The sequence below is a fragment of the Melanerpes formicivorus genome, unplaced genomic scaffold, assembly GCF_026170545.1.
Source record: "Melanerpes formicivorus ecotype bairdi unplaced genomic scaffold, bMelFor1.0.p_v2 SCAF_28, whole genome shotgun sequence".
Classification (NCBI taxonomy): Eukaryota; Metazoa; Chordata; class Aves; order Piciformes; family Picidae; genus Melanerpes; species Melanerpes formicivorus.
Window position 1 is genome coordinate 5,532,936 of NW_027142380.1, and position 14,671 is coordinate 5,547,606.

At 40.4% G+C, this 14,671-nt stretch overlaps 1 protein-coding gene across 1 annotated transcript in view; it reads right to left on the minus strand.

Moving 5' to 3' along the window:
* Positions 1-14,671, minus strand: part of SUCLG2 (succinate-CoA ligase GDP-forming subunit beta) — a 152,052-nt gene that overhangs the window by 121,648 nt on the left and 15,733 nt on the right. Inside the window, exon 2 of the mRNA XM_068154320.1 lies at positions 637-778. Within this exon, the coding sequence (XP_068010421.1) occupies positions 637-778 (142 nt within the window). The remainder of the gene's footprint in view (positions 1-636; positions 779-14,671) is intronic.

Genomic DNA, 14,671 nt, shown 5'->3' on the forward strand with positions numbered 1-14,671 from the left:
ATCCTGCTGGCCACAAGATATGGACACACTTAGATATAAACAAATACCCATCTCTACACAGTTGAGCTTGCAAGGCCTTTTGGAGATTGTCTAGTCCAAGCCTCCAAACAAATACCCATCTCCACACAGTTGAGCTTGCAAGGCCTTTTGGAGATTGTCTAGTCCAAGCCTCCAGCTCAAAGCAGCATCAGCTAAAGCAGACTGTCCAGCTGGGTTCTGTGTATCTTTCAAAATGGAGAGTCCTTTTAAAATGGAGAGTCCACACGGTTTTCCTTCCTTTGCTTTTTAATAGAGCACATTTTTGCTTGAAAGCAACTTTGTACACAGGCATATAATAACAAACAATTTCCCTGGTATTATGCTGAACTCTGAATTCTTCAAAATGGCATAAATAACGTTAATTAAAGACTTCATGTTACATGCTGCATAGAAAACACATTAGAACTAACATTCTAAATATTGCTGTGAGAAACTCTCTTCACATAGGAAATTAAGCATATATTTACTGTCTGCATAATATATCAAGCCTTTTCAATAAGCATCAATTCAAGGATTGTGTACAACTTATTAGGAAGCAATTTATTCTCCAGATTGCTATCTGGCGAAGCAGATTCCTCCCATTATCAGGCAACTTACTTAGTCTCTGAGCAGCCTCCAGGGCATCATTTGCAGAATCAGCTACGAAGAATCTCTGAACTGTAACCCCATGGTCTGCCATTATTTTTTTGCTTTGGTACTCCTGCAGGTTCAGCCATCGTCTAGGGGTTAATTGAACAGCCTAGAAAAATGAGAGGGGGAAATAACATAATGCTCATTAAGAACAGTTCATGAGACAGCCAACTGAGCTCTTCCGCCTTACAGGTATCTCCCACCAGCAGTTAAACAGCACTGTTTCAGAGAAAAAGTAAAAAGCATATTGATTTACCTAAGTGCCTTTCCTTAACATTTGTGCATCCAAAAGACTCTGAAAGCTACAGAAATCATTTCTACAAACTCCACCAGGCTGACTGGGTGATCTTGGCTAGACAAAATGTCTTGCATTTAATATCAATGCAGACTGGCAAACTTGGCTTGAACTCTGAAGTCTATTTATGTTTGCATGTTATTCAGTGCTATAAAAATATGAACAGACTGCTACCTTAAAACAAATTCATTGCTTTGAATTAAAAATCTTTATTTACACTGAAATTTGTATCATTCTTTGCTATAAAAATTGTTTCTACAGATTTTGTATATTCATAGAATACAGAATTAACCAGGTTGGAAAAGACCTTCAACATCAAGTCCAAACCATCATCCAACACCATCTAATCAACTAAACTGTGGTTCTAAGTGACTCATCCAGTCTCTTCCTAAACACCTCCAGTGATAGTGACTCCACCACCTTCCTAGACAGCTCATTCCAATGGCCAATCACTCTTTCTATGAAGAATTTCTTCCTAACATCCAGTCTAAATCTCCCCTGGCACAGCTTGAGACTGTGTCCTCTTGTTCTGTCACAGGTTGCCTGGGAGAAGAGACCAAGCCCCTCCTGGCTACAACCGCTCTTCAGGTAGTTGTAGATGGCAACAAGGTCTCCCCTGAGCCTCCTCTTCTCCAGCCCAAGCAACCCCAGCTCCCCCAGCCTCTCCTCATAGGGCTTGTGCTCCAGACCCCTCCCCAGCTTTGCTGCCCTTTTCAGGACATGTTACAGCAATTCAACATCTTTCTTAAACCGAGGGGCCCAGAACTGGACACAGGACTCGAGGTGTGGCCTAACCAGTGCTGAATACAAGACACAATGACTTCCCTGCTCCTTCTGGCCACACTATTCCTGATACAGGCCAGGATGTCATTGACCTTCTTGGCCGCCTGGGCACAATGCTGGCTCGTGCTATTGCAGCACATAAAAACACTTGACACAGAATTAGCATCATCTTGTAGGAAACTATATATTGATATATGCATTTTTAGTGGTCTGTTATCTGTGCTTAGTTGATTGCACTTCTAAGTGTATTTTGTTGGAGATCCTAGCACAACCCTGCCAGCCCTGCAAAGCTAACAACAGCTGGAGCAGAATTTACCTTCCGTTCTCAAGCTGCCAGTACAGATGTTCACATGTGCATATATATCATGGATACAAAGATATGGCACCTTACACACACACACAAAGACATCACATTTGCTTGTCTTGGCAGTAACCTTTGAATATAGACACTCTAAAAGTCACAGGATCGCTACTGAATGATTTTAAAAGAAGACATATTCTCCACACAGGATAAATTGTTATAAACAAAAGCAATAATTAAGGAGCTGTCACTGATTCCTGGCAATGGTATAATGGCAAAGGTGGAGCTGACTCCTGGCAACAGTATAAGCTGAATTTGTGCCAGCAAAAGATGCTCTTCCCACATGGAGAGACAAACTGTTGTCCTTCTGGCAAACAGCCCAAAAGCAAGTCTTGGTTTCTCCTGAAGTAAGGAGCACAGTATGCAAGCCAACGCTACATATTTAGATATGTTAGCCAAAGAGGATTATTGACTATACTAATACTTTGATCTCCAACAGCATGATAAAAAGAAAAAATGTTATCCTAATGCAACTTTATACTGAAAGAAAAAGCCTCCATGCTGCTCTCTCAGTAACACTCACCCTCTAAACAATAGCAGAGTTTTAAACACTGTGTTGTATCAAAAGCAAAACTCCGTCTGTTCCTATTTGCCTTGAAATACAGCGCAAAAGATTGATGCATGAAGAAAATACAAACCCCATCTCTTACGGTACATTGCCACATGCTTTCTGTACAAGTGACTCCCACAGATCTGAAACAGTTACAAATAGCTCAGAATGACACATTTGAAATTCTTTCGACCATAATCTGGTTAACATATTTTAGAAGACTAAAATGACAATATTGCCAGTGGCTACCTCCAACTCTAGTCATCATACAGGCACCTCAGTATGTTTCATGTTCCTCCATGTTATTCACAGGCAGTATTTGATTACATTTATGCAGTGCCTTCAAATGTGGGGCAAAAATTTAAAGTCACTTTCATAATTGTTGCCATTTAATTTGGTTTCTTATTAGAAGGTCTCTGTTTGACTCCAACAGCTATTACTTCATGATCCTTTCCACAAAGGGATTAACACAAGCAGGCAAGAAGAGCCCTTAAGATCAGTGCCAGAGGCCAGAGAATTTCAACCTAAAGCAGACACCACAAGCCTTTAGTTTCTATGAAGCTACAGAAAGCTGGAGAAAATACCTGGTTTGTACCTGACAATCATTAACCTTCTCTTTTTCACCGTTTCTCTGAAGTCTACCTTATAAAAACATTATCATTGTTATTGCTACTACTTCAGAATACATCATTATTTATTCATGCTTATAATCCATACACATACACGCAGACAGAAGCAACACCAGAATCTGCACAGGCAGCAAGGAATCTGTGTTATCTGACCACCGCTGTGAGACTACAATACCTTTCCAAAGGTCCTCACTTTTCAGCTGTAAGCAGCAGTGAAAGGAAGAACATCCAGCCATGATCAGAAGCTGACCACATTTGCAGAGAAAGTGAGGTGAGGTAGAGTAAAAACCAATACACATCTCCATCTGAGTAATTGAGGCTCTGCTTAAAAGCTGTAGCTGATGTGTGCACTCCCTGCTCAAGGCCCGGAGCTACAGCAGGAGAACATTTACAGAGATTCTCAATCCATTTCTCTTGAGTAACAAGGACTTTAACAATCTGATTTCCAGGCTTCAGAAAAATAAGCTCACACCTTTAGTTAAAGTGGATTGACTGATATTAAAATAAACAAACCCATCAGTTCCAGTTTCAATCTGAATGGAAGAAACCTTGATTTAAGCAATCAGTTATAATCAAATTCTGTTCTTGTACTGTCCAGAAACAAGATTAATTCTCCTTAGTTGGAAGTTGATTTGAAAGAAAGGGTAAATCTATGCTAAGTCTGATAGAACTTTTTGCTCATTGATTGCATATTCATAAATCTTACAGTTGCAGTTATTTTTCTCTTATGTAATCTTGTATTCACAAGGACCCAAAAGACCTTTGACACACAACAAGCTGATGATGGATAGAATTAAATAAACAGAAAAATCAATGCTAAAGTTGCTGTAGTAAATAAATGGCTTAATTAGAAGTTTTGCTAAGGATTTTTCTTATCTATAAAAGTATGTTTACTTACAACTTATGTGTCTCATGCTTAAGTGTCTTTATTTACAACTAACTGGCTGATATAAAGATTTCTACAGCTCAGTAACACAGTTGATAAATCTTTTTGTCACTGGGTTTATAATTTAAGAACAAGTCTTCAAAACAGCCTTTATGCATCATTTAGAACAATAAATCAGTTTCACATGGCTGTATCACTAAGCTGATCTAAATCAAATAAACAAAAAGGAAAATACTCAAACAGTCTTATTCTGGGGCAGACTTTTGTTGCTCTTGCTTGACAAAAGTCTCTTTCAACACAACTTGTTTTCACATTTTCTGTTTGGGTAGGACTTAAGCACTTGGGGAATTTGCAAGGCAGCAGTGTGTCAACTGATATCACCCCTGTTAGTTTAGCAAGGATTGAGTAATAAAATCTTTTAAGGATTTTCTTCAATAACATGGACTGTAAAGTGTCACCACATAACAAAGGCCACTAGTGATAACTCACAACATGTGACAGATATGAAAGAGGTGACAGCAAGAAAAGCAGCCACAGCTCTATTTGTTCTATGAAGAAAGGTTATCTCCAGTGCCACCCACCTGGTGTGCCCCACTCCCACGTTAACTCAGCTCCAGCCTAGTTAATGAATAAAGCAAGCCTAACTGCTCCAACGGGAACTGTGATGAGCTCTGCTCCCAACCACCCTCCTGAAATGTTACAAAAGCATTTGGTTTATAACTCTAACTTTTTGTTACATGTTACAAAACTGTTTGGTTTGTGACTCTAAAGGTTGCACAAGGATATGGCAAATCATTGATGAGCTGTTAAGAAGCACGTAACACGTACCCACAGCACGTTACATAGAAAGAAGCACATGGAAACAGGTCTGTTCTCTTGTAGAAATCAGACAATACTAAGAGATTATCAGAATACTTCCTTTGTAAACTATGAAGCAGACAGGTCTGAGGAACACAGGAAGGAAGGAAGAGAATAATTCATTTGAAGGAACCGTCAAAGAAATCCTAAGGGTGATGAAACAAAGATCTAGCCAAGAAATGTTGGCACACACACACAAAAAAAGCAAACCCTACAAACTCAAGCACATACATTTTTTTTCCTCCCTCTCCTATACATGATTCTAAGAGAAGCCATCCTCCCAAGTGCCACCTGAAGCCTTTCAATCAAGTCTTTCCACAAAAGACAAACTCCCGGTTGTGAATGAACTGCTCAATAAAATGAATTACAGCCTACCACTGCATAGAGGAGTATAATATATTTAAGAAACCAACTGCAATAAAGTCTGTATTAGAAGCTTTGAAGAGCAAGGAACATGAAAAGCTTGCTTTAAAGCACTTGTAGCATACACATCGTATGTCTCCAGAAGAGCAGGTGCAATAAAGATGTTGCAAGAGATGGCATAAAGCAAAAGCTCAGAATCTGAGAAGACAAAATTGAAACAGTTGCAAACATGCATCTTAGGTTTAAGGCACACACAAAAAAAAAAAAAAATAGTGACCACAGGATGTCAGAAATGTGAGTAAACAGATCATTCCCTGAACTAATTCCCCACTCAGAGATGGTGTGGTTGCAGTACATACATATCTGAGCAATTTAAAATAGAGAGCAGTGAAAAGAATCAATTAATACAAGTATCTTGAAAACTCCTTGCCAGATGAAATTCTCAACCCTCCCAAATACATTTATACCAAGCATTCACAAGAACTTCATATGGGCTTCCAGCAGCAGAAGTTTCTCAGGCATGAGGGGAATTAGCTCAAACGGCAGAGTGCTCACTTAGCATGCGAGAGGTAGTGGGATCGATGCCGGCATTCTCCAGCGTTTTGAAGCAATGGCCCAGGCTACCCAGAGAGGTTGCAGATGTCCCATCCCTGGAAACATTCCAGGCCAGGTTGGATGGAGCTCTGAGCAACCTGCTCCAGTTGTACATGTCCCTGCTCACTGCAAAGGGGGTTGGACTTTGATGCTTTTTAAAGGTCCCTTCCAACCTGAACTGTTCTATGACTCTATTATAAATTTCCACACATCCTGCAGATAAATGTACCAAGACCATGCCACTGCACCACGGTACTGCTTAGACAAGAGTCTGCAAATGTTTGAAGGAAAGCTATTTCCCACACCTAGGGGCAGCCATAAACCATTCCTTTCTCCCCATGAAACTTATTAGGAGGACACAAAATGGCACAGAACACAACTCCAGTGTCATGAGTGGCTTTGGTTTTTTTTCCCATTCCCCAGCTTTACTCTTGTCAACAATTTAATTGCTCTCAGCAGCATTAAACAGCACTACTGGGCTCACCAACAGGGTCTTGTCTCTCACTAAAGATAGACTGAGGAATTAGGTTGTAAATTTTCATCTGAAAGGCAGCAGCAGTGGGGGGAGCAAGTAAAAGACAAACTAAAGCACAGGAAAACAGAGGCTACTAATGAATTTCTGTTCATTACTGAGTCTCACCAACTTTTACTCCCAGCTTACTCCCTGCCTGAATACTTTTATCTCCTCTTCCCACATACTAGTCAGAAAACTACGTTGGAAAACACCATATATCTCTCAGACCTTTCCATGCAACTCTGTCTATGGTTCACACACAGTATGTTCCAACAGTTTAAGATATATGTGTATTTCATCTGTTTCTTTATTGCACAGTTGCACTGGAGTACAAGGAGTACATTCTGTCACACCAGCCTGTGAAAAAGAGACTGGAAATAGCATGTGGACTCTAGTGAAACTTTGACATCTTATCATAGAATCATAGAATCAGTAAGGTTGGAAAAGACTTTAAAGATCAAGTCCAACCTGTCACCCAGACCTCATGACTACTAAACCATGACACCAAGTGCCATGTCCAATCCCCTCTTGAACACCTCCAGGGATGGTGACTCCACCACCTCCCCAGGCAGCACATTCCAATGGCCAACAACTCTCTCTGTGAAGAACTTTCTCCTCACCTCGAGCCTAAGCTTCCCCTGGCAGCCTGAGACTGTGTCCCCTTGTTCTGGTGCTGGTTGTCTGGGAGAAGAGACCAACCCCCTCCTGGCTACAACCTCCCTTCAGGTAGTTGTAGACAGCAATAAGATCTCCCCTGAGCCTCCTCTTCTCCAGGCTAAACAATCCCAGCTCCCTCAGCCTCTTCTCGTAGGGCTTGTGCTGGAGGCCTCTCCCCAGCCTCGTTGCCCGTCTCTGAACACGCTCAAGAGTCTCAATGTCCTTCTTAAATTGAGGGGCCCAGAACTGGACACAGTATTCAAGGTGTGGCCTAACCAGTGCTGAGTACAGGAGCAGAATGACTTCATTGCTCCTGCTGGCCACACCATCCCTGATGCTTCACTTTCTTCAGATGAAAGGCAAGAACTAGCTATTTTCCATTGGTGGCATTCTCATTATACTTAACACATTTCTTCTACAACAACAAAAAAGTTTTAAAACATCTTACTAGAGTTACACACATTTTCATTACTGTAAATACACCTTAACCTGCAGTATTAACTTGTCAAGCTCTGAACAGCCCAAAGAAGGGCTTTAGATTTAAATACATCTTTCTAAATCTTTTTAGTGGCATTTTACTTCTTAGCATGTTAGCTACAGTTGCCATAATAAAGAAAATCCTAAAATCACTCAAGTGAGTCTAAATGAAAATGCAGACAATATTTCCACAAAATGGTATAAAGAAAAAATTCAAGCTAAAGGATTTAGACTTTCTAAAGCAAGTTCATATTAAAGGCTAAAATAAATATCATTTATGGCTCTGCTAAAGATTTACAGCAGACCTTACATGGTTACAAGAACAAAAAATAGCTTTTGAATAAGCTCTTGGTGTGTGTGGTGTATTGATATAGATATTGTAGACGAAGACTATCTCTTATTTGAGAGTCAGATCTGCCAAGTAAGTTAAAAAGGTGGATGTCTGCAGGGTTTTTTCCTTTAATTTAAATCAGAAATAAGCTTTAAAAATACTTCAGCTCATAAAACTAGAAGCCCATATCCATGTTTTCATGTTATTATTTAAATTAATAGTTGTAAAGAGTAATTATATCCTTCATTATAAGGTCTTTCTGAGGATGTTATAAATGTACCAAGTCCTTATCAAAGAGATTAATACACTTAATAGGACTCTACTGCAACCAAGAACATTTCCTTAGAGCCTGACAACAGCCCAAACAATCCCAAAAATCAAGTTAGTGGAACAAAAAGCTTCAACTAAACAGTAATATAAACTGAAATGAAGGCAGAATTATTTAATAGAGTACAAGTTTCACAATGGATTCTCTCCTGTTGGCTAGAATGATCTGGCAATTTACCAAAAGCACCAAGAATCAGTGTTTACCTCTACTCTTCTTTCCCATCTCTGGTCCTCAAGACCTTTGTTACCAGTCAGTTACTTGTTCTGAACAAGTTCACTGTTCAATATAACTAGATACCATGTTTGCTCCAATTCTGTATGCACAGCATCAGTAAAATGAGTGGCATGAGGAAATCAGATACCTCTGACCATCTTAACAAGGCCAGTTGTTCCATAATTATGTCAGTGGTTTATTGACTACTGCTAGAGAAAAAAAAAATAAATTGATTGTTCACATAACCTGCAAAATCTCTTATTTACTACCTTTTTGGTTGGATTTTTCTTTTTTTAACCAGATAAAATGCTGAAGGCTCTGTAAGAATAATGTATTTAGTGAGTAGTTGCATTATTCTTCCACTACTCAGTCTGTATGTATGCTGCATTAACTACTCAGATGTGCAACATCTTTCAGATGACCCAGGAGGTGTCTTTTGAGGGCTTGCTTCTGAAGAAAAGAAAATACACACACATGAGCCCAGGAGAAACTGTCTTAATGTATTCACAAGAAGCTTGCAAGTTGCATGTTAACTACTTCAGCAAAGCTTGCTCAAATAAATGTTCCATATATGCACAAAACAAGAGCAGCATCAGTAAATGCAAGCTTCATCAAACTAGATTGCTGATTATTTCTTACCTGGACCTACATGATCAGTATAAACTCAGTATAATGTTTTTTTCACCCTTTGGCCTCCCTGGTAGAACCTCTAAGGTTAACTTCATGACTGATGTTTTCACAGAAATCATAGAATGGTTTGGGTTCAGAAGGACCATAAAGATCAACCAGTTTCAACCCCCCTGCTATGGGCAGACACCTTGGTCACTAGACCATGTTGCTCAAAGCTCCATCCAGTGTGGCCTTTAACACTTCCAGGAATGGGGCATTCACAGCTTCTCTTGGCAGCATTTCAGTATGTCACCATTCTCACAGTGAGTAACTTCTTCCTTACATCTAATCTAAATCTACCTCTTTCAGTTTAAAATCATTACTCCTTCTCCTATCACTACATGCTCCTGGTAAAATAACCTTCTCCAGCTTTCTTGTAGGCCCTCTTTAGGTATTGAAAGGCTGCTGTAAGGTCTCCCCAGAGCCTTGCCTCACTACCACCACCCCCTACAAAACCTCCACTAAGCAAATTTCTGGGTTAATAGAACATCCCTTGACATGGCTACATAATTTGAGCAGCTACTGTTTACATTAACCAAGCTTAATGCATTTTATTACATGACTTTTAAAGGGAAGACACACTTCAGTGACATCCAGTATTCCCTTTTTATTCATAGGATGAATGAAAACCAGTATTAACATCTTGAAGCAAAGATGGATCTCCTAGCAGCAGCTGACAGTGAAGCTGCGCAAATAAGCACATACTCCTTTCCTCCTGCTCTGCTGCTCCACTGAAGTAAGGTAGCTGTAACAATGCTAACAGATCCTGAGCCAGAAAAACAACTTCTCTGCATGCATGCAAATTATACATCAAATGCATAAGTATCCACTTTTACACATATGGACCATAGTGTAATAGTTATACTGGAAAAATGTCATCTGAGGAGAAAAACTGCGCAGAAAACCTGGGCAGAAAACCTGCGTCCAGTTCTGGTGCCCCCAACATAAGAGGGACATTGAACCGCTAGAGCGGGTTCAGTGAGGGCCAAGATGATGATTGGAGGGCTGGAGAACCTCCCTGATGAGGACAGGCTGTGAGAGTTGGGACTGTTCAGTCTGAAGAAAAGAAGACTCTAGGGAGACCATATAGCAGCCTCCCAGTACCTGAAGGGGGCCTACAAGAAAGCTGGGAAGGGCCTTTTTACAAGGGCTTGTAGTGATAGGACAAGAGGGAACAGCTTTAAGCTTGAGGACAGATGTAGACTGGATACTAGGAAGAAATTCTTTACAGTGAGAGTGGTGAGGCACTGGAACAGGTTGCCCAGGCAGGTCATGAATGCCTTCCCCTCCCTGGAGGTGTTCAAGGACAGGCTAGATGAAGCCTTGAGCAATCTGGTCTAGTGGAAGGTGTCCCTGCCCACAGCAGAGGGGTGGGAAATAGATGATCTTCAAGGTCCCTTCTAACCTAAACCATTCTATGAATCTATGAGGGGTTCTTTTAGATGGATTCTGTATGTGAAATAAAACCGAGATGCGTTTAGCATATCTTATCTAAAACAAGAGCATCTTAAACATACAAATCTATTTGCTTCCCCAAGACATTCTACAGCACTCCAGTTCCTTGAATTTGTACACTCTGACCTGTGATACAATTCCAAGCACAGACCCACAAAGATGACAGTAATGAAGAGGCACACCTTTCATCTACACAAGAAATAAACCTTTATTGCATGTATTGGCATGCAGCTACTGGAATTGACAAAGCTGCAGAAGTTCCTATCAAATAGGAACTATCAGAAATACAATTGAATGACAGACCTTCATACCAACTACCACAGGTGCAGGTACACTTTATGAGGTCATATACATGAAATATACCACCTAAACAACTGACAAAAACGCTTATTTCAGTTTGCTAGCAGTGCTGATGAAAAGAGTTAGTCTGACAAGAAAAAGAAAAACCACATTTAAAAAGGAGACACTTAACACAAAAATCTTATCACAAATGTAAGCCATAAAAAGTGAACACAGATTTGTTCTGTATGAAAGCAGGCATTTCAGGAGCAAAAGGAAATGGAAAGACACATGGCAAGCCTGAAGGGCTACAAGGTTTGCCACGTTAAGTCAAACCACTCATCCTCTTAATGCCACATGCCTATGGATATAATATGAAAAACAGGACAGCAATTCTCCTTCCCAAGGTCATGTTGGCTCCCACAAATGAATAATTTTAATTTCTAAACCAAGACCATCCTATTTAAAAGCCACAGAGCAAACCAGCTTCCATAAACATCCCAAATTGTTCACTTTACATTGGATACCATAACACAGTGAGTATGAGCAGAGATCATCAGCTTCATCCAACACTGATCATTTAAACTAAAGTCTCAATTTAGACTTCTATTGTATTTACAAAGGATAAACCTCATTCTGTGAGTCAGTTTAGGAAGCAGGCTGGAATATTTTCTCAACACAACCAGAGTCTTCACATTTTTTTGTTGACAGCAGTTAGGAATTTCTTGTAGTTTGTTTCAAAGCACTGTCAGTAATCTTGACCTTAAACATAGAATCATAGAGTGTTAGGCGCTGGAAAGGACCTCTAGGGATCATCTAGTCCAAAACCACTGCCAAAGCAGGATTAACTAGGGCAGTCCACACAAGATGACATCCAGGTGGGTTTTGAAACAGGAGACTCCACAGCCTCTCTAAGTAGCCTGTTTCAGTGCTCCGTGGCCCCCATCATAAAGAAGTGTCTCCTCATGCTGAGGTGGAACCTCCTTATAGCAGCCCTATTACTGGGCACCACTGGGCACCATGACTGGCACCTTCATCTTGCCTTTAAAGTCCTCCACAGGCACAGCTGAAGATCTTGGAAGAATTGAGTTCCATATCTATTCCTGTACAAGGGAATTAATTTTAACTGGATTAAACCAAAGTTATATTACAGACCTTTTTGCTTAAGTTACAGGCTTTGTTACTTAAAATACATCACACAAAATATCCTGAGCAGTACAATGCAGCATGTCTCAGAGAGAAAAAAAAAAAGAACAAAAAAAAAGAGAAAGAAATTTTAAAATTGCATTTCCCAGTTCTTTAAAGGCTGTGACATTTTGATCAATAAACTGTAGGGGCAATTTACTGTTTGACACTACTGAACCATACACTCACTTTTCAGAATGAGTGAGATCTGTCACTGCAATTGTTAAGGTTTGTATAACTCAGTTTCAAACAAACTAAAATAAAGCAAGCCATGGAATATGCCACTACACTGCTGTTTACTAAAGACAGTCTGCTCTGGTAGATAATTATTACTATTCCTAACAGCTTTATGTCTCTTTGAAGCAAGATGTTTATGTTAAGTAACTGACTCATTCTCTTCATATATACAAAAAAAAAAAATATAAATATATAAACATAGGATAGGATAGGATAGGATAGGATAGGATAGGATAGGATAGGATAGGATAGGATAGGATAGGATAGGATAGGATAGGATAGGATAGGATAGGACAGAACAGAATAGAATAGAATAGAATAGAACAGAACAGAACAGAACAGAATAGAAATTAACCAATTTGGAACCTGGTTAATTAACCAGGTTTAACCAGAATTAACCAGACCTTTGAGATTATCAAGTTCAACCCATCATCCAACACTATTTAATCACCTAACCATGGCACCAAGCACCCCATCAAGTCTCTTCCTAAACACCTCCAGTGATGGTGACTCCACCACTTCCCCGGGCAGCCCATTCCAATGGCAAATCACTCTCTCTATGAAGAACTTCTTCCTAACATCCAGCCTAAACCTCCCCTGACACAGCTTGAGACTGTGTCCTCTTGTTCTGTCACAGGTTGCCTGGGAGAAGAGACCAACTCCCACCTGGTTACAGCCTCCCTTCAGGTAGTTGTAGACAGCAAGAAGGTCTCCCCTGAGCCTCCTCTTCTCCAGGCTAAACAACCCCAGCTCCCTCAGCCTCTCCTCACAGGGCTTGTGCTCCAAACCCCTCACCAACTTTGTTGCCTTTCTCTGGACATGTTCCAGAAAGTCAACATCTTTCCTAAACTGAGGGGCCCAGAACTGGACACAGGACTCAAGGTGTGGCCTAACCAGTGCTGATTCCAGGGGCTTTGTTATAAAAGCTGCACACAGTTAATATAATTATCAGGATTTCTTGTGTTAAATTGTTTACCAAAATTAGGCTTGAACAGTCGAAGGCTGGCCAAGAGCTTGGGAAGACTGCTTTACATATTCAAACTTTAAAGCTTCATAACAGTGAAACTGCTGCTTCTCAGAAGACCACATTACTGAAAAATAGCCTTTATGATGAGCAAGCAAATCTTGATAGCAAAGCCCAAAGCTAAATTCTCATTTGGAAAATCTTAGCCTAGCATTGCCTTAATATTGTTTTTCAATTACCCAAATGAGCTTATTCAAAACTGAGTATTCTGCAGCCTCTGAAAACACTAATCCACCCTTAAGTCATGCTTAAGCTGAAGAAGTGCATCAACCTAATCCACAGGCAGTTTGGTGACATTTAAATAGCAGCACACTCAAACAGTGGACCAACTGCTCCCAGTGTGCTTCTGTAACCCAAGAACACTAACACCGTGCTATACCTTACTGCCTTACATAATCTCCCAAGCAAAGCTGATACCAGTTTAGACTTCACCACTCTCCCACATATTGCTGACATACCCTCACACACAGTTACATAACCCCTCTTAACAGCCAGTTCTTTTGTATTACTTGAAACCAAGAAACCAAGGTACTGGCATAAGTTACTACAGGGCTGGGGCCTCCTGTTTCTGTTCAGAAGACCTGGCAGCAAGCTGCCACCATGGCTTCCCAGTTGCTCACCCTACACCTTTCCCTGAGCCTGAAATGGAGCTACCTCAGCAGAAACCTTCTACTGCTGCAAAACTTAGTTTTGTCACCTAACCCATTAGAGAATGAGGTGAAGGGACATCCCAGCAACGCAGCAGTGAGGGTAGAACCACCCACTTCTGACAGCAGTCTGCTCCTACCCTGGGGTAACAGAGACACAAAACTGCATTGCCTGTGGCAAACCAAGCCTGGAGAAGACAACATGCAACTACATCTAAACGACTCAACTTCACACCTCTTTCTGAAGCAACGACTGAAATTCACTGCAATTCCTTATAGAAAACAGTAACACTGCAGAAAAGCTGTAGTGCAGAAATCTACAGTTTAAAACAACAATCAAAGGATTAAAAGAAATAATTTAATAATATATTCCATTACAGTAGTAGATGCTTGTGTCACCATTTTAATGCTAGTTCATGCAATCCAAACAAGTGCTCAGTTAAATCTCCCCCCGAAGACTTTTGCATAGTTCAAGGAAAAGCCGATTTCTCTTGTCATGTTGCACGCTTCTTTTAATAGGAGCCACTGCAAAACAGAGATAGGAAGGCAGGAATCACAGCACATCACAGCAGGAAACATCAAGATGCTGACAAACATCAAAGGAATAAAGGGAAGAGATTTCTTGAACTAGTAACATGTCAATTTTGGAAAAGAAAGCTATTTTAAC